Source organism: Osmerus mordax (genome assembly GCF_038355195.1).
Source record: "Osmerus mordax isolate fOsmMor3 chromosome 21 unlocalized genomic scaffold, fOsmMor3.pri SUPER_21_unloc_2, whole genome shotgun sequence".
NCBI classification, from domain to species: domain Eukaryota; kingdom Metazoa; phylum Chordata; class Actinopteri; order Osmeriformes; family Osmeridae; genus Osmerus; species Osmerus mordax.
Window position 1 is genome coordinate 62223 of NW_027120395.1, and position 19611 is coordinate 81833.

Below are 19611 nucleotides of genomic sequence, written 5' to 3' on the forward strand. Positions count from 1 at the left end.
CATACACACACAGTCACACACACACAGTCACACACACACAGTCACACGCCTCCCACAGAAGTAAAGGCCATCCATGCCTTTGTGTGGCACTGCTAAACCCCCAAGGCCAGAGAGAAGGAGGGAGGGAGAGAGAGAGAGAGAGAGAGAGAGAGAGAGAGAGAGAGAGAGAGAGAGAGAGAGAGAGAGAGAGAGAGAGAGAGAAGAATAAAGGAAGAAAGCGAGTGGGAGAGAAGGAGAGAGATAGAGAGACAGGGAAAGAGGGAGAATATCGGTGGGACTGTGAGAGCAGGGAGGGAGTGAGCTGCTGCAGATAAAGACTCCTTCAACAGCCAAGCACCAGCAGTCGATAAGAACCTCTGCTTTCCCACCAACTTCTAGAGTTCTAGGAGTTTAGAGTTCTAAGAGTTTAGAGTTCTAGGAGAGTTTAGAGTTCTAGAATGTTTTGGAGGGCTGGAAGAGTGGGAGATCAAAACAAAGATGTAGTGAATACAGTAAAGTCTTAGTCACTTTTACATTTGTATTTCACTCTCACCACGTTAGCTTTGCCTAAGTATTTTCTAGTTTGTGCCAATAAAACATTGAATTTGAAGTGAGAAAGGGAGAGTGAGAGTCAGAGACAGAATATTGAGGTGTCACCAGTGGCGATTTTAGACTCTTTTTAGGGGTGCTCAAGCATACCTTTAATCTCAGCACCCCTAAAAAATAAAATTGAATTATTATTATTATCTTAAGTTTTAGTGCTCTAACGTGTTAAAACAATGTTTATTTATTGTTGACACATCATTATAGTTTCATTTGATGCTGATAGTTCATGAAGAAAGCAAGAAAAAAAAATTGAAAGAAAAAATCTTAGTTTTTTCATTCAGTATTTTGCATAATAATAAATACATGTATTAGTTGTTATCCAGTGAAATTAGTTATGTATTAGCAGGGGGGTTTAAAACTTTTGCAAGGCACTGTATCCATGTCACATTCTCATTGGGGGCTGAGCCCACCTGAAGGTCTGATCCTAGAATCACCCCTGGGTGTCACCATGGGAGAGAGAGATATCGCTACGAACCCACCCAAGTCTCCACTATCAGCAAAGTACTGAAGGTCTATGGCGTGCTGCCACACTGTGTGTATGTGTGTGTGTATGTGTGTGTGTGTGTATTTATGTGTGTGTGTGTGTGTGTGTGTATGTGTATGTTGGGCATGTGCTGAAATGAGTCATTGGGTTCTATGGTAAGAGGGGGTTACCCATGCAAGATAAGGTTTCAAACAAGGAAATATTAGCCAATTTTTACACAAACACACCGTACTGTTGTCATGGGGACTCAAATGGCACCAAATGCCAGAAATGACCGGTCTATCTGAGATCAGTTACTATGGAGACACGAGGGGCACTGGTAATCTTAGAGACAGGGATTTACCTAGCTCAGTTGGAGTGACTGTAAGATGATTCTGTGTGTGGGTGAACAGTCGGGGTACAGTTATCTAGAGAGAAGGGCAGCAGAGAGGGGTGGGTGAAAGACAAGAAGGAAAGAGAGAGATAGAGGGAGAGAGATAAATAGAGAGAGAAATAGAGAGAAAGAGAAAGATAGTGATAGAGGGAGAGAGAGAGAGAGAGAGAGAGAGAGAGGGGGGGGGGGAGAGAGAGAGAGGGGAGAGAGAGAGAGAGAGAAAGAAAGAGAGAGAGAGAGAAAGAGAGGGAGAAGCGAGAGAGAGGGAGAAAGAGCAAGAGAGAGAGAGAGAGAGAAAGAAAGAGAGAAAGAGAGGGAGAGGCGAGAGAGAGATAGGTAACACCCAGTCATGTCCTATTTCCAGGAAGTATAAATAGCTCCTAATCCCTGTTAGCTTGTGAGCTCAGTTCTTCCCAGGTCTCTGGCCCGTTAATCAGGTCACAGCCGGACTCCTACCAAGACTCACGAGGTCCCTTTCATTCAAATCAGAGTTGCTACCCGGGAACACATTCCAACGGTTTATAACACATGAAGCCCAGTAAAGGATGTCTGGGGGTGAGGAAGACAAACCTGAAGGTGTTGTGTGTGTGTGTGTGTGTGTGTGTGTGTGTGCGTGTGTTCATGTGTGTGTGTGTGTGTGTGTGTTCATGTGTGTGTGTGTGTGTGTGTGTGTGTGTGTGCATGTGTTCATGTGTGTGTGTGTGTGTGTGTGTTCATGTGTGTGTGTGTGTGTGTGTGTGTTCATGTGTGTGTGTGTACATGTGTGTGTGTGTGTGTCTGTGTGTGTGTGTTCATGTGTGTGTGTGTGTTCATGTGTGTGTGTGTGTGTGTGTGTACATGTGTGTTCATGTGTGTGTGTGTGTGTGTGTGTGTGTGTGTGTGGTTGTGTCAAGCCTGTTACTCTAGGGGATCAGACAGGTTTAGAGAGGATAGTACTTGTGATAGACAGTGTGTGTGTGTGCATGGCAGTGTGTGTGTGTGCATGGCAGTGTGTAGTGTGTGCATGGCAGTGTGTGTGTGTGCATGGCAGTGTGTGGTGTGTGCATGGCAGTGTGTGTGTGTGCATGGCAGTGTGTGGTGTGTGCATGGCAGTGTGTGTGTGTGCATGGCAGTGTGTGTGTGTGCATGGCAGTGTGTAGTGTGTGTATGGCAGTGTGTGTGTGTGCATGGCAGTGTGTAGTGTGTGCATGGCAGTGTGTGTGTGTGCATGGCAGTGTGTTTAGACGTTTATTGGAAAGAGGAAGAGCAGTAATAGACTGTTTTCATGTCTGAAACACGAATCAATTCTGCACTGCGACAACACCCACAGTAACACCCACCCACCCAACAGAATCTCCCTTCCAGAGGACACTATTACCTCCCTTCACACTAATACTATGCAATTTTATCTGTTTTATTTGATTGTTTTTTATTGTTTTTGGCTTGAGCGCAAACTCACACCTTCATAAAGCACACATTCGTAACGTAATCCTGCTGTAAACGCGTTTGTCCTCAGGCCATAAATTCAGTGTCTGTATTTAAAACTTGAGCTAGATCGCCACCTGGTGGCCTTTAGGGGAAGTACACCTTGACGAACGTTCAAGCTACGTCACCATACAACTTCATGTTACTTCCGAGTCAGTCCGGCTCAAAATCTAAACACGAGACTGGCATGCGTTATAGTATATACACGCTTATCATCGCCTTCGTAGCAGTTTGTAAGTATTTTACCGTCAACAAAGAGCCAACCGAAGCTGACAACAGGTCTGTTTGAGCCATATTTTGTTTTATGTTTGCAAGAATTTTAATAAGGTAGGTTCGGGTAGGAACTAGCGTACTAGTGTGTTATGATGGAAAGTATAATCAAAGCAAGAGGGAGCATTGATGGCAATGCGTCTAATAACCCGTTTCAGAATGTCCTCGTCACTTCCTCATCACGTCATCTGGGAGACTGAGGAGCTGGTGGCGTACCTCCACCCCTCCCCCTGGACTCCTGGCACAGTTACCCTGGAGAGGAAGCCTCTTCCTGGGGGAGATGAGGCTGGAGGCCCAGGGAGAGGTGGATACTGTTACTGTACTATCCAGAGGATGTAAAGTAAACAAAAAAGATAGAAAGAAGTAAATCATCAAATAATTGATCTTCTTGTATCTATTTTCTCCGTCCCAACATTCCACCCCACGCTCTTCCTCTGTTCATCCCTCCCTCCCTCCCTCCCTCCCTCCCTCCCTCCCTCCCTCCCTCCCTCCCTCCCTCCCTCCCTCCCTCCCTCTCTCTCTCTCTCTCTCTCTCTCCTTACCTGAAACCCTCGCTGTTGTCTCCCCTCCAACACTTCCCCCTCTCCTCTTCTCCTCCCTCTCTCAAGGAAGTATCTTCCACCTGGCGGAGAGGGAGTACCTGAGCCTGATGCTGGGGGCCCGGTCCCTGGGGAGGCTCCTGGGTGACAGGCTGGGCGTCCGGAGGTGTGCCCTGGTCTCCAAGCCCCACAGAGACTCACCTGCTCAGGTACAGAGAGACCGGGCTGGGCGAAAATAGCGCATTTGGAAAGTGCTCTTCCCCTGGCTATGTGCTCTCAACACATCACATAGCCAGGGGAAAGGAAACAGTGGTACACTATTGAGACACGTCCCTTCTACCCCCCACCACCAGATCCGTCTCCTCCCCCTGCACGGCCTGGGGTCCGAGTGGCGCCCCCACCTGGCGGAGGAGGAGTGCTTCTCCCCTCACGACCCCGGCTACATCACCTCCCTGGGCGGCCCCCTCCGGCCCCCCGCCCACCTCCTGGAGCTCCAGGCTCAGATCCGAGCCAGGCTCCCGGCCCCCGACGCCCCGCCGGACCTCACCTTCCTGGGGGAAGACCCTCGGCACGCCGGCCTCTTCTCCAGGATCGTGCGTGGCGAGGAACAACAGTGGAGGGTGTGGGAGGACCGGGGCCACGTGGCGTTCCTCACGCCCTTCCCCAACTCCCCCGGGCTCACCGTGATCGTCCCTCGCCGACCTCTGACCTCCGACATACTCCGACTCCAAGAGGGGGATTACACGGAGCTCGTTCTGGCAACCCGGAAGGTGTCTCTGCTCCTGGAGGAGGGGTTGGGGGCGTGGGGGGTGGGGCTGATCTTCGAGGGGTTTGAGATTGACTATGCCCACGCCAAGTTGATCCCGCTGATAGCACCTCCAGCAGGAGAGGAGGCGGGCCCCATCGCCAGCCTGCCTCCACCCCGGTTCTACCCCGTCTATCCTGGGTACGTGAGCTCTGAGGATGGGCCTGAGGCCAGCCCGGAGAGCCTGAAGGAGCTACAGGTTAGAATCACGCAGGCTTGAGAGATATTCCGGAATATTCCGGATATTCCGGAAGCGTGGACTGAAGCTTCTGGAAGCGCCGAAATTATTCCAATTAAGACAAGTTCCTCACCCGATATACAGTATATGGACACGTTAATATTTTTTTCAAGTTCAATTTATTAAATAATTTGATGTTTTTTGTAATTCACTACTTCTATGAAATCTCATCTGATTTGGTATTTTATTTTTATTATCACAATGCACATACAAAGACAATCATTATGCATTATGATACATTAATACACAATTACGTACACAATATATAATAGATTTACCAGACTAACACCACTGAACTGTACTGTGTTGGTTGTCTCCAATCAAGATGGACAGAACATTGAAAAATAAACAAAAACAATTAAAGATCCAAATCGCTCTGTAGTTATTCTAAATTCCACTGTTTCCAAGAAAGGCTGCCATTAATCTACTATTATATGCCTTAATGTAGACTACTCCTGAGTCATAACTTGCTACCTAAACATCACCGTCATCCTGGTTATAGTGGTTTTCTATACTAGTTCAACCGTGTTATTATCAAAAGCATTGAATTGAGCCCATCTGTTCTCCTTAACGAGGCTCCATGCTGCCCTTAATTGGCTCCTAACGAGGCTCTAGCCAGCCTCTGATTGGTCCCTCTGGGGTTTAATTAAGAGGTGTCCTTAATGAGAAGTTAAGTGGTTATTTAGTGTGGCTATATTCAAAACGTTTCCTCATGCATTAGCTAATATGCTGCAGAGAGATGGGACGACTGCGAACAATGTGTTCGCACAACCAGTCTCTCTTTTACTTTCTCTCTCTTACTTTCTCTCTCTCTCTTACTTTCTCTCTCTCTATTTTACTTTCTCTCTCTTACTTTCTCTCTCTATTTTACTTTCTCTCTCTTACTTTCTCTCTCCACCCCCTCCTTACCTCAGTCATCCCATCTCTTTCCCCTCCACCTCCACCCAACCCCCCACCCCCCCCCTCATCACGCCTTCACCTCCTGGGGCTTCTTGACGGGGGCGAACAGCCCGCAACATGCCCCCTCCCCCATCCAGGCCGGCCGGTCCATCTTGGTCACGTAGAGCAGGGGCTCGATGCTGCTGCTCAGGTCCATGATGGAGAAGACGCTGGGGCTGACCCGGCAGCGGAAGTGGGCCACGGTGAAGTAGGAGTAGAAGGGGATGAGGGCCACGGGGGGGAGGTAGTTGAAGACGATGATGCTCAGCAGGGTCAGCACCATCTTCAAGGCTTTCTTCTTCACGGGGTGCATGACCTCCTTGCCGGCCACAGAGCGCCTCAGCGCCCAGACGACGGAGATGTTGCAGAAGATCATGAGGGCGAAGCTGAAGAGGATGAGGCCGCTGAAGATCTCGTTGACGCTCATCACTCCCAGAATGCTCTTGGTGAGGCCGTACGCCAGGATGAGGGACCACGCCACCACGGAGACGGCAGCGCGGATCTTGTTGTCGCGGATGCCGGTGAAGAGGACGGGGTGGACCACGGCGACGTAGCGGTCCATGCAGATGCACACCTGGGGGGGGGGGGGGGGGAATGATGTCATCATGTGGTCTTTCATCCATGCATCCATCTGTTCAACCATTCATCCCTCCCTCCCCTCATCCCCTCCACCCTCCTGGAGTTCCTGCTCACCAGGAAGAGAGGGGCGGTATCCTTGACCCCGTAGGCGAAGCGCTGGAAGAACCACACGCCTTCGCTGGCCAGGACCATCCGGTTGACCATATCGATGGGGGACATGAGGCAGAAGTAGGCGTCCAGGATGGCCAGGTTGATGATGAAGATGTCCGACGTGGACGAGTCGCTCTTTTTGCTGCGGGCGATCAGCCAGATGACCATCAAGTTCAGGGGCGTGCCGATCGCCAGGTTGAAGACCTGAGGAGGGGGAAGGAGGAGGAGAAGGAGGAAGAGAAACTAGAGGAGGGATGTATGGACGGATCGTAAAATGCATTAAAAACATGAGATTAGCTTGAGTGTGGGCAGATGTCCAGACGGACGGGCTGAGGGCCTCACCTTGACGCTGTAGTAGAACACAAACGCGTACGGGGAGGGCTCACATATGTACAGCTGGTACCAGAGGGGTCGGACTTCTGAAGTATCCAGGGTCGTGGAGTTCAGAGACGGGTCAACCGCCGTCACGTTGGAATAACTCATCCTGGAAGATGGGTTCACGAGGAGAGAGAGGGAGGGACAGAGATGTTTTTATTTACTTTACTGGGCAGTCAACACTCCCCGCTAGCCACCAGCTACACCACACTGGACATTTGGAACCAACTCAGAGAGAGAGGAGAGGGAGGGAGGCAGAAATCAATAGTTTCACAAAATAGTGTTACAAATGAATCGCAAAACACCATCACTTGCTTATTCACAAGCTCTTGGTACAAAGACACCCTAACACCTCACACCCCACGATTTGAACGCAGGAAGACTCTACACTACGTACATATCAACCCAACATGAAACCCGTCTTGGACCTGGACACCACAGGCGTGTCTGAAGGAAGATCAGAGGGACCCTAAAGGCTCTTACCTGAGGGGAGTCGTACCCCACACACTGCCTCTCTCCTCAGTCCACTCCGGTTGTCACCGCCAGTCTCTCTGGTTCCTGTAGAAGGCGTGTGTTTCCTCCTGAGAGAGCGTGCGTTCCTAAAGCGGTCCCCTTCTCCACACAGCCGTCTCACAGGGGCCCGCGCTACTTATAGACGCTCACCTGGAACCAGCAGCGAGCTGCCATAGGACGGACGATCTGATTGGAGGAGCCGGTCTGCTGAGATGGCGGCCCCCCTTTGAGGTGATCACACTGCAGGGATGTGATTGGACAGCGTGGCCAAATAGAGGAGGGTGATGCCAGAGAGAGATGTTCTGGGATTGGACAGTTGGTGTGGGTGGTGAGGAGGAGGAGGGGGGGTTGTTAGGTAGGCAGGGCCTGAGCTTGGTTGTCGTTGCTTTCTCAATTATTCGTAACCTCTCCATCGCTATTGGTTCGAGGGGCTTACACCGGTGGCGCTGGTCTCAGGTCAGATTAGGCTTCACATCGCTGATAGTCAGAGACGGATGAGACAACAACGTAACTGATCTCAGATCTTTGCTGCAGGGCAAGTTCACCTCCCTCTCGCACCACTAAAGTGTGGCTTCCCCTGATGTAAGGGAGGGCAAATAAACAGGTGATGCAAGGCAGAGCCACTCGGCACTGACAACAAACATGAGAAATATGGAGCAAGTGTTTACATTTAGTGATTTAGCAGACGCTCTTATCCAGAGCGACTTACGGTAAGTACAGGGACATTCCCCCCGAGGCAAGTAGGGTGAAGTGCCTTGCCCAAGGACACAACGTAATTTGGCTTGGCTGGGAATCGAACCAACAACCTTCTGATCAATAGCCCGACTGCCTAACCGCTCAGCCATCTGACCCCCAAGTGTTGCACACTTGAAGACAGTAAAACTCTCAACAGTGTGCTGGGAAAGGTTGTCTTCATTTATTCACACTTTACACGTGTTACAGCTCACTTCACAAGCAACGACTGCTTCTGTAGCAGAGAGTCAAACCGCCAACACAGCCATTTCTGATCACCTCAGTAAGACACAGCACTGACGACATCAGAACGACTGATTGCATTGTATGAGCCTCAAAGGGGCTGATGCCAGACCTGGTGTCTCCTTCTCCCAGGGGGGGGGGGGGAGAAGAGCCAGCCAAATGGCCCACCTTTCTCAACCTCTCCCTACTCTGGATTAAACAAAGGATTTATCCAAAACAGACATTTAATGGATTTACAAATATCTCTCAAAGACAATACTGTTTGTGGACACTAGAAGGATTATTTCACTTTAATGCTGTGTTGATGTAATTTGATGTTTTAATGTAACTTCCTTTCCTGTTATGATAAATCAGTCAATCTTGATATAATTTTTTTTTTAATTAAGCCATTTATTAATGTATTGTTATATTTTGAAGTATAAGCAATACATGGACATTTTTAAATAACTGAACTCAAAGTTACCAACCACTTCACACCTATACGTGAATCTCAGGATGACGCCCAGATGGGGAGTAACTGACCAATCAAAGAGTTCACCGTCGTAACCGTTACCCCCTTTTCGCAAGGATTATAGAATTTATAGAATTATTTGTTCATAGTTGGAATGCTGCTTCAGCATTCCAACTATTGTTCTTCGAATCTTTATTCAACTTCTTCATATTCTATTTCTTCCTTGACACCTTTCAGCTCCTTCAAATCTTCAGCTATTAAAACCGTTCAGCTATCAAAAAATCAGCAGTTTCAGGCTATGAGTGCTATGACTTTTCAGCTTTCTACCTCTTATGTTTGAATTAATATAAATCAATATTCCAAATATTTTTAACATGGTTTTCCAATGGAGTTTTCCATTCCATGGAGTTCCTCTCAATCCTCTTAAACTTCTTCAACTTTCAAATCCTTCTTCTTCCTCAATCTTTCAGCTACAGCCACCATTTAAACTTTACAATGTTGACAAAACCCTAAACAATTTTTTTAAAATCAGCTTTTTGATATCTATTCAACTTTTTTCAATATCACTGATTATGTTTCATGAGTTTTTCAGACCGTTTCTGAGATTTACATGGGTGTGTACGTGAGCAGAGTGCTGACTGTGAAGAGGAGCTTGAAATCTTGTTGAAAAAATATTTCTAGTTTGCCAGCATTGCCACAATTTTCACTCTTCATGCTTCATTTTTGGATCAAAAGATAGCAAATGTTGTGCGGGTCGTAGACAGTTGTCTGTTGAATCCAACAGACTTACACATTTGTTCAGAGCCCCACGAGAGCGAGACAAAGTCCAACTCTCGCCCCATAGAGACCAATGCAAATCTGGTGAAAAATTTCTCAGGGAAAGCAGAAGGTACACGTTTTTGGAAACTGCCGGTAGAGTCGTATTTCTGTCCGCACAGACATATAAAGGATATCTATGGTTTCGGCAGAGTCTTGGGTCTCGGCAAATATCCTTATTTTTTGGATTGGACGTATAGTTTTGCTTCAAGGTTAACTTGTTTGAGGTGTGGATTCTAGGTACATCTATGTTATTCTCTCTGCCCTCAGCGTGTTAGCAATCATAGCTGCACCATCACCGTGGCAACCAGACAGACACGCTCCACTAAGTCGCTTACACAGGTGATTGGTATTAGCTGATTAGTGGAGTCACCAGATGTAGATATTCAGTCAACAAGAGCACAACAACACAACTACTACCCCTACTGATACTACTAGTGCTGCTACTTCTACTGCACCTGCTGCTATAGCTTATGCCACTACTACAACTACTAATTCTGCTAGTAGCTAACTGTTGACGAACGTTACAGACTAGCTAGCTATACATTTACATTTTGTCATTTCAGCAGACGCTCTTATCCAGAGCGACTTACAGTAAGTACAGGGACATTCCCCCTGAGGCAAGTAGGGTGAAGTGCCTTGCCCAAGGACACAACGTCATCCTGCACGGCCGGGAATCGAACTGGCAACCTTCTGATTACAAGGAGATATAGCTGATTACAAGCCCGCTTCCCTAACCGCTCAGCCACCTGACTCCTATACAAGTTATAAAGCTGACTGCATTAATGTTACACATAGCAATTTGTAGCCGGTAGACTTCAAAGCTGAATATTCATCACTAATCCCACTGATTGCGTCCATTTATATCCCTCCAGGCTTTTGTAGGCTTTCAAAGATTCTCCAGAGTAGGACGAATGAAAGTTGATAGAGAGTTGTAAATATCTGGATACAGAAGGTCAGGGAAGCCTTCCATTTCACTCGTAAAGGTCGTAAAAATAAATCCGGGAGCATTATATGGATCACTAATGTTTAATCCGTCAAGTTCTGCTTTATATCTGCCTATGTCTTTTGAATTAAAGTGCGCTGTGAACTCGGACAGGTTGAAATCCGTTCTAGCGCTGTTCATTTTTGCCACTACTTTCCTGCCAAAATGGCGACGTAAACAGTCAAGTCACGTGACGTCCGTAAACAGTCAAGTCACATGACGTCCGTAAACAATCAAGTCACGTGACGTCCGGAGCTCTATAGCCCATTGTATGTTCATTTGCTAAGTGACATTTCAGCAAGATGTATGTGTGCTATCTGGGAAGAGAGCACTTCTGAACACAGCACTTCAGTGAAGGCCAGTGTTAAAAGCCAGAAGCTACAAGCTGCAAAAAGCCCAGCAGAAACCGAACTGATGGATGAAGTGAAACAGTTGAGAGAGGGAGTGGCTGAGCTGAGAATTTTTTTTCAGTACTCAGCAATACCATCTCACCAGTTCCAAAGCAGAGGGAAGAGGGCATGCAGAGGATGTCAAGACCGGGGAGAAGATGAACAGTGTGACCACTGCTTCAAATGCGGCCTGAGTGGACACTTCTCAAAAGGATGCAGAGGCCAAAGGAACACAAGAGGTAACACTGATTCAGCTAATATCAAAGGACAGACCGTAGAATATACCTCCCCTGCCACTACAGAACAACAGAGCGGGTCACCCAACACCCCGACTATTCTCAGAGAAAGCATTTTCCAATTAGAAGAGAGACTACGAGCAGAAAGGTGTTCCCCAGGTGGAAGATTGGGTCTGCTTATGTTAGCCATATCTCCCCTCGACACCTTTCACAGCTGCTGCGTCTTATTGGAAAGAGATGCATGGTGAGTTGCTACCTAGATGGAGTGAAGACTCAAGCCGTATGAGACACGGGATCGCAAGTGTGCCTCATCAATGACACCTGGAGGAAGAAGTGCCTGCCAAAGGTGAAGGTACAGAGCACTGAAGAGCTCCTTGGCCCTGGTTCTCTTGTGGGGAAAGCCATCAAACCAGACCGACATCCCTTTACTTTCTTCAAGTGTGCAACACTTGCTCCATATTTCTCATGTTTGTTGTCAGTGCCGAGTGGCTCTGCCTTGCATCACCTGTTTATTTTCCCTCCCTTACATCAGGGGAAGCCACACTTTAGTGGTGCGAGAGGGAGGTGAACTTGCCCTGCAGCCAAGATCTGAGATCAGTTACGTTGTTGTCTCATCCGTCTCTGACTATCAGCGATGTGAAGCCGAATCTGACCTGAGACCAGCGCCACCGGTGTAAGCCCCTCGAACCAATAGCGATGGAGAGGTTACGAATAATTGAGAAAGCAACGACAACCAAGCTCAGGCCCTGCCTACCTAACAACCCCCCCTCCTCCTCCTCACCACCCACACCAACCGTCCAATCCCAGAACATCCCTCTCTGGCGTCACCCTCCTCTATTTTGCCACACCGTCCAATCACATCCCTGCGGTGTGACCACCTAAAAGGGGGGCGGCCATCTCAGCAGACCGGCTCCTCCAATCAGATCGTCCGTCCTATGGCAGCTCGCTGCTGGTCCCAGGTGAGCGTCTATAAGTAGCGCGGGCCCCTGTGAGACGGCTGTGTGGAGAAGGGGATCGCTTTAGGAACGCACGCTCTCTCAGGAGGAAACACACGCCTTCTACAGGAACCAGAGAGACTGGCGGTGACAACCGGAGTGGACTGAGGAGAGAGGCAGTGTGTGGGGTACGACTCCCCTCAGGTAAGAGCCTTTAGGGTCCCTCTGATCTTCCTTCAGACACGCCTGTGGTGTCCAGGTCCAAGACGGGTTTCATGTTGGTTTGATATGGACGTAGTGTAGAGTCTTCTTGTGTTCGGATCGTGGGGTGTGAGGTGTTAGGTTGTCTTTGTACCAAGAGCTTGTGAATAAGCAAGTGATGGTGTTTTGCGATTCATTTGTAACACTATTTTGTGAAACTATTGATTTCTGCCTCCCTCTCTTCTCTGTCTCTCTCTGAGTAGGTTCCGAATGTCCAGTGTGGTGTAGCTGGTGGCTAGCGGGGAGTGTTGACTGCCCAGTGAAATAAATAAAAACATCTCTGTCTCTCCCTCTCTCTCCTCCTGAACCCATCTTCCAGGATGAGTTATTCCAACGTGATGGCGGTCGACCCGTCTCTGAACTCCACGGCCCTGGATACTTCAGGAGTCCGACCCCTCTGGTACCAGCTGTACATATGTGAGCCCTCCCCGTACGCGTTTGTGTTCTACTACAGCATCAAGGTGAGGCCCTCAGCCCGTCCGTCTGGACATCTGCCCACACTTAAGCTAATCTCATGTTTTTTATGCATTTTACTCCAGGAGGGTGGAGGGGAGGGTGGAGGGGGGGAGGGATGGATGAATGGTTGAACAGATGGATGCATGGATGTATGCATGGATGGAAAAGACATAATCCCCCCCTCCCCAGGTGTGCATCTGCATGGACCGCTACGTCGCCGTGGTCCAGCCCGTCCTCTTCACCGGCATCCGCAACAACAAGATCCGCGCTGCCGTCTCCGTGGTGGCGTGGTCCCTCATCCTGGCGTACGGCCTCACCAAGAGCATCCTGGGAGTGATGAGCGTAAACGAGATCTTCAGCGGCCTCATCCTCTTCAGCTTCGCCCTCATGATCTTCTGCAACATCTCCGTCGTCTGGGCGCTGAGGCGCTCCGTGGCGGGCAAGGAAGTCATGCAACCCGTGAAGAAGAAAGCCTTGAAGATGGTGCTGACCCTGCTGAGCATCATCGTCTTCAACTACCTCCCCCCCGTGGCCCTCATCCCCTTCTACTCCTACTTCACCGTGGCCCACTTCCGCTGCCGGGTCAGCCCCAGCGTCTTTTCCATCATGGACCTGAGCAGCAGCATCGAGCCCTTGCTCTACGTGACCAAGATGGACCGGCCGGCCTGGATGGGGGAGGGGGGGTGCTGCGGGCTGTTCGCCCCCGTCAAGAAGCCCCAGGAGGTGAAGGCGTGATGGGGGGGGGGTGGGGGGTTGGGTGGAGGTGGAGGGGAAAGAGATGGGATGACTGAGGTAAGGAGGGGGTGGAGAGAGAAAGTAAAAGAGAGAGAGAGAAAGTAAGAGAGAGAGAGAAAGTAAGAGAGAGAAAGTAAAAGAGAGACTGGTTGTGCAAACACATTGTTCGCAGTCGTCCCATCTCTCTGCAGCATATTAGCTAATGCATGGGGAAACGTTTTGAATATAGCCACACTAAATAACCACTTAACTTCTCATTAAGGACACCTCTTAATTAAACCCCAGAGGGACCAATCAGAGGCTGGCTAGAGCCTCGTTAGGAGCCAATTAAGGGCAGCACGGAGCCTCGTTAAGGAGAACAGATGGGCTCAATTCAATGCCATTGATAATAACACGGTTGAACTAGTATAGAAAACCACTATAACCAGGATGACGGTGATGTTTAGGTAGCAAGTTATGACTCAGGAGTAGTCTACATTAAGGCATATAATAGTAGATTAATGGCAGCCTTTCTTGGAAACAGTGGAATTTAGAGTAACTACAAAGCTATTTGGATCTTTCATTGTTTTTGTTTATTTTTCAATGTTCTGTCCATCTTGATTGGAGACAACCAACACAGTACAGTTCAGTGGTGTTAGTCTGGTAAAGCTATTATATATTGTGTACGTAATGTATCGTAATGATTGTCTTTGTATGTGCATTGTGATAATAAAAATAAAATACCAAATCAGCTGAGATTTCATACAAGTAATGAATGACAAAAAACATAAAATTATTTAATAAATTTAACTTGGAAAAAAATATAAACTTGTCCATATATATCGGGTGAGGAACTTGTCTTAATTGGAATAATTTTGGCGCTTCCAGAAACTTCAGTCCACGCTTACGGAATCCTCACACCAACCGCCACAGTAGTTCAAGCTGTCTCTCAAGCCTGCGTGATTCTAACCTGTAGCTCTTTCAGGCTTTCCGGGCTGGCCTCAGGCCCATCCTCGGAGCTTATGTACCCAGGATAGACGGGGTAGAACCGGGGTGGAGGCAGGCTGGCGATGGGGCCCGCCTCCTCTCCTGCTGGAGGTGCTATCAGCAGGATCAACTTGGCGTGGGCATAGTCAATCTCAAACCCCTCGAAGATCAGCCCCACCCCCCACGCCCCCAACCCCTCCTCCAGGAGCAGAGACACCTTCCGGGTTGCCAGAACAAGCTCCGTGTAATCCCCCTCTTGGAGTCGGAGTATGTCGGAGGTCAGAGGTCGGCGGGGGACGATCACGGTGAGCCCGGGGGAGTTGGGGAAGGGCGTGAGGAACGCCACGTGGCCCCGGTCCTCTCACACCCTCCACTGCTGCTCCTCGCCACGCACGATCCTGGAGAAGAGGCCGGCGTGCCAAGGGTCTTCCCCCAGGAAGGTGAGGGCCGGCGGGGCGTCGGAAGCCTTCTGACTCCGGTGAAAGGAACCCCAGGGAGCCTCGACGACACAGAGAAAAAAATCAATTGCTTACATCAATAGCAAGATCAGAGAGGATCCCCGTCCAGGATCAGCAAAAAAGGAGAATCTAAATCCAGAGAGACTGATCAACATGATCCACTGCCTGAATGAGCTGAACGATGACACGCTACAGACAGAAGTGCTCGCTAAAGGACGTTGGAATGAACTGACCGCCCCACAGTGCTCTGTCCTGGCCTACACATTGACCGTTTCCAGTCAACCGTGTGACGTCTTTGACTTGAAGGCCCACAACGCATCCCCAGGGCCACTCGAGACTAATGCCACTCCTAAATCGGTACAAAACTGTCCTGTGAGTAGAGCCACCTGACATCTTACCATGTTTGTTTTTTCATTAAACTTTTATGATAAATCATGAGTAACATATCATGAACCAGGTCTGTACTTGTATCGTACTTGGTGGTAATGGCCATTGGCAATGTATTTGGATTGGTTAGCAAGAGGCGATGTGTCAGGCGATGTGTTAAGAAACTCTGTTAATGTTTGCGTGTATATTGCATAGGTTGGACAGGCCTCACGGGGGCTGTGTGTACGACTGCAGCTTCAGTCCTGAAGTCTTCTAACTCAAGGCTGAAGGAGTTGGATCTCAACTCCAACCGCCTAGGAGACTGTGGAGTGCAGCACCTGTGCGTACAGCTAGGGGGCGCCAGCTGCAACGTACGAACGCTCAGGTGAATCCTGGTTTGAGAGGTCTTGGTGCTCAGTCAACATGCCTGTTCCCCCCCAGCATGGCTTTGTGATTGTAACCTGTTGTTGTTGATATGAGGTGTAGCAGAAGCAACAACTCGTTTTCGTTTAACTTCCGTCCCCTTTTGATTTTTTTGCTGTTCTTTTTCTCTCTCTTCCACGCTCGCTCTTCTTTCTCTCTCTCTCTTTCTCTCTCTCCGTCTCCCTTTAAGTATGTGCCATGTCGTTAAATGTTGGTGTATTTTGTATCTATGTTATCTACGCGTTTATGTGAGGCTCTGTAGAAACTGGAAACAAATTTCCTTAAAAACAGGACAATAAAGAGTCTCTTTCAACGGCTCTTTTTCTCTCCACCCCCTCTCTCCCCCTCTTTCTCTCCCCCTCTCCCTCTCTCTCTTTCTCTCTAGGTTGGGAGCAGTCTGGTTGTGATGAGACAAAGAATGGTTGTGGCTTCCTGGTGTGTGCTTTGCGTTTAAACACCGGACACCTGGAGGAACTGGACCTGGGCCACGATGACCCTGGTATCAGACTAGACAAGCTCATGTAAATACCATCTCTTTCTCTCTTCATTGCTTCATCCCTGTTTCTTTCTCTCCCTGTGTCTAGCTATTTCTCTGCTCTGGAGAGATGCTCACACCAGCACTAGCACGTGTGAGCAAAGCTATATAGTTTTTTTGTCTATCGGAAAATAGTCAGTTGGAATGTTCAAAATGTGGCGGGCCCCACAGCGTTCAAAACGCTGTGGGGCCCGCTTTCTAACGATCACATATGTGCAACGCTACTCCTTAACGGGTTAAAAACGGCCGTGTACTTACGTCAAAACGTGTACAGACGTTAAAAACGGCCGTTAACTTAGACGTATTGGCACAATCGGCCTTCGCTATCGGCAAGACGTAAAACTGCACGAAAAAGAACGTTCTGAGGGGATTCTTTTGCATCTTGAGTTATGTTAACGAGTCTGTGGAACATATCTGTAGTACTGTTTTCTTTGAAATGGGCTTTGAGAATCGTCTTCAAATGCACCAGTGTCAAATTACTTTCAGCTTCCAGCATATCACATAAACTGAGGCTGGTGTAGCAGCTTTTCTGCAGCTTCAACAATTTCTAAATCACTGTGGCCCTTACGTTTTCCAGAGTCTATTTGGTGCAAGAGATTAGTGTACGATAACTTATCTTTCTGCCCCAGCTCACCTATCTGGCCATAAATTCGAAACTCACGTCTGATAACCACTTCAGGGGCTCTGGGGAATGGAAGCTCTGGTGGGCTAGGCATCCTGTTAATTTTCTCCCGAAGCCGACTCAGTCCTCGAGCATTTTGGTCGACTTCTGGAAATCCAACTGCATTTCAGCATACTGTTTTTGTAGCCTTTGTAGCTCCTTGTCATTTTGTACATCCATCTTTGATTTGGGCGCGGTTTCTCTCAAGCGCTTAGCTGTAGCTAACAACTCTTGCACAAATCTCTCTACTACGTCATGTTCCTCCTCTTCAAAAGCTGTATCCACTGTCTCATTAATTGCTTGGATCAACGTGTGCCTCCTCTCCTTATCTGGTGAAACTTTGGCTTGGATACACACTTCTTTTAGCTGTTCAATCTTTAGCCGACACAGTAGCTCCGTTAGCTGATCCTGTAGCTGCTCCAGCTCCATTTTGCGTGTTCCAAAGTTTCTTCTTTTCTTTCGTCAGACGTCTTTTTGCATCAAGTTGAGTCCCTGTTCGGGCACCAATTTTGTTGCACAATTGAAGAAAGTAAAACTCTCAACAGTGTGCTGGGAAAGGTTGTCTTCATTTATTCACACTTCACACGTATAACAGCTCAGTTCACAAGCAGCGACTGCTTCCTTTCGCTCTCTCTCTCGACAACTGTGTCAAGCTTAGCTTTGTTTCTTCCTAACTGTCATGAAACTGCATTATCCCTGGTATTACAGCGCCTTCTGGAGGCCAAAACATGCAACAGCATCTTGCCATACAAGCTCTGCCACACGAGATCTTACTAATGCATTAGTAATTGCATTCAACGAGTCTCTGCAGGTTGGGATTTAAGTTCGGCGAGGCGGGGCGAGGTTCACCTGGGACTTGGAGCTCTCGGTCGGCAAACATACAACAGGCAATCAGAACGACATCTCTGCTGCGGTCATGTCGTTGTGTAATGCCGGGTAGGTCATAAGGTTGTGGGGTGGGGGGGTGGTGGGGTTAGTTTACTCAACACACCTGTTATCATGTGTAAGACTGCACAGTATAAGACACAGAAAGCAATGAAAGGTAAAGTGCTTTTATTTTGTTTGTTGGTCATTATTTTGTAAGTACACATGGTAAACAAATATATGTATAAGAAGATGCACTCAATCATGTCACGAATTACATGTATGTATTGATCTGATTATTTAGCACTTTTGAAAGATTGTCAAATGACAGTCAGGAGACTCAGGGATTATGAACAGTATGTGTGTGTGTGCAGAATAGGACAACAGCAGAGGAGGCCTTGTGAGTTGCTGGACTGAAGCTTCTGGAAGCGCCGAAATTATTCCAAGTAAGACAAGTTCCTCACCCAATATATATGGACAAGTTTATATTTTTTTCAAGTTCAATTTATTAAACAATTTGATGTTTTTTGTAATGTATTACTTGTATGAAATCTCAGCTGATTTGGTATTTTATTTTTATTATCACAATGCACATACAAAGACAATCATTACGATACATTACGTACACAATATATAATATCTTTACCAGACTAACACCACTAAAATGTACTGTGTTAGCCTCTTAAGACTCCCGTTAAATGTGCCTGAAAACGCCTATACAGCATACCCAAAGTAAATTGAAAGCTGTTCTTGAACCATTTGGAGTACATGCATGACTGTGGTCTCTTTTGAAAGGTGACACTCTGAAGTTATTTCCACTGTTGTCAGGACCCTTGTCAGTCCTACTGGTGTTGAGTAATAGAAGCTTGAACACAAGGAAAGTGAAAGTTTCTATTTCCGGCTAGATTTTGTTTTGAAAACAGAGGCCTGAAGAGGCCTAGAGGTGGTAGGTCAAAAGTCAAACATAATACCACAATATATTCATATTTGACACATGTTTTTATAAGAGTACATCCAGGCGTTTTCTAAAAGGACCTTTTGGAGACTACAAAATTACCCTTTGTAACCAAGGTCAAATACTTAGGATAAAAAGGTATTATTTTTCATAATTGTTATCTCTAATGTAAGGTGGTACTTAGAACTATCATATATTATAGCTAAATCCCCCATTTGTATTGCTGAAACACAAAAACTGAAGCATGAACACATTGGAGTGCTGATTTGACGCACAAAGAACACTGCTTCTGTCATGCATGTTGCGCCAGGGACATTTATTTTGAAGTTTCCACAGATACCTATCATGTTGGGTATTAACGTTTGCAGCATTTCCTTAGTTACAAGGCTAACAAGCTCATTTCAGAGCCAGTCAAAGCCAGTTTGAGAAATTTGTTTAGAACGAGTGTGTGTGTGTGTGTGTGTGTGTGTGGGGGGGGGGGGGGGGGGGCAGGGAGGGGGCAGGACGCACAGACCTAGTTGGCTTTAGAGGGCTGTCACCAGGGCATGGAAGCTCCTATTGGGTCAAACAAGGTGTCAATCGAAAGGGCAGAGTGTAGCGGCCATCTTGACACTCTCCAATCGTAAATATTCGAATCGCTAGGTACTGGCACGCAGGCGTTTCAGGACCGGCAACAGGTTTTAATTGTCTCCAATCAAGAAAGATCCAAATCGCTCTGTAGTTATTCTAAATTCCACTGTTTCCAAGAAAGGCTGCCATTAATCTACTATTATATGCCTTAATGTAGACTACTCCAGAGTCATAACTTGCTACCTAAACATCACCGTCAT

General features: G+C 47.7%; 3 protein-coding genes across 3 annotated transcripts; 2 read left to right on the forward strand and 1 right to left on the reverse strand.

Moving 5' to 3' along the window:
* Positions 1-1899: 1899 nt before the first annotated feature.
* On the forward strand, positions 1900-4740 carry LOC136938898 (uncharacterized). The gene is made up of 4 exons (XM_067231813.1): positions 1900-1997; positions 3335-3480; positions 3785-3924; positions 4069-4740. The coding sequence occupies exons 2-4, from the start codon at positions 3336-3338 to the stop codon at positions 4738-4740; spliced, it is 957 nt and encodes a 318-aa protein (XP_067087914.1). The 5' UTR covers positions 1900-1997; position 3335.
* Positions 4741-5725: 985 nt separating this feature from the next.
* On the reverse strand, positions 5726-6909 carry LOC136938899 (G-protein coupled receptor 4). Its single transcript, XM_067231815.1, has 3 exons — positions 6769-6909; positions 6391-6630; positions 5726-6271 (listed from the first exon to the last, which is right to left on the reverse strand). Exons 1-3 carry the CDS (start codon positions 6907-6909, stop codon positions 5726-5728), a joined length of 927 nt encoding a protein of 308 aa, XP_067087916.1.
* A 5791-nt stretch (positions 6910-12700) lies between these two features.
* On the forward strand, positions 12701-13553 carry LOC136938900 (hydroxycarboxylic acid receptor 1-like). The gene is made up of 2 exons (XM_067231816.1): positions 12701-12823; positions 13008-13553. The coding sequence occupies exons 1-2, from the start codon at positions 12701-12703 to the stop codon at positions 13551-13553; spliced, it is 669 nt and encodes a 222-aa protein (XP_067087917.1).
* Positions 13554-19611: the final 6058 nt, after the last annotated feature.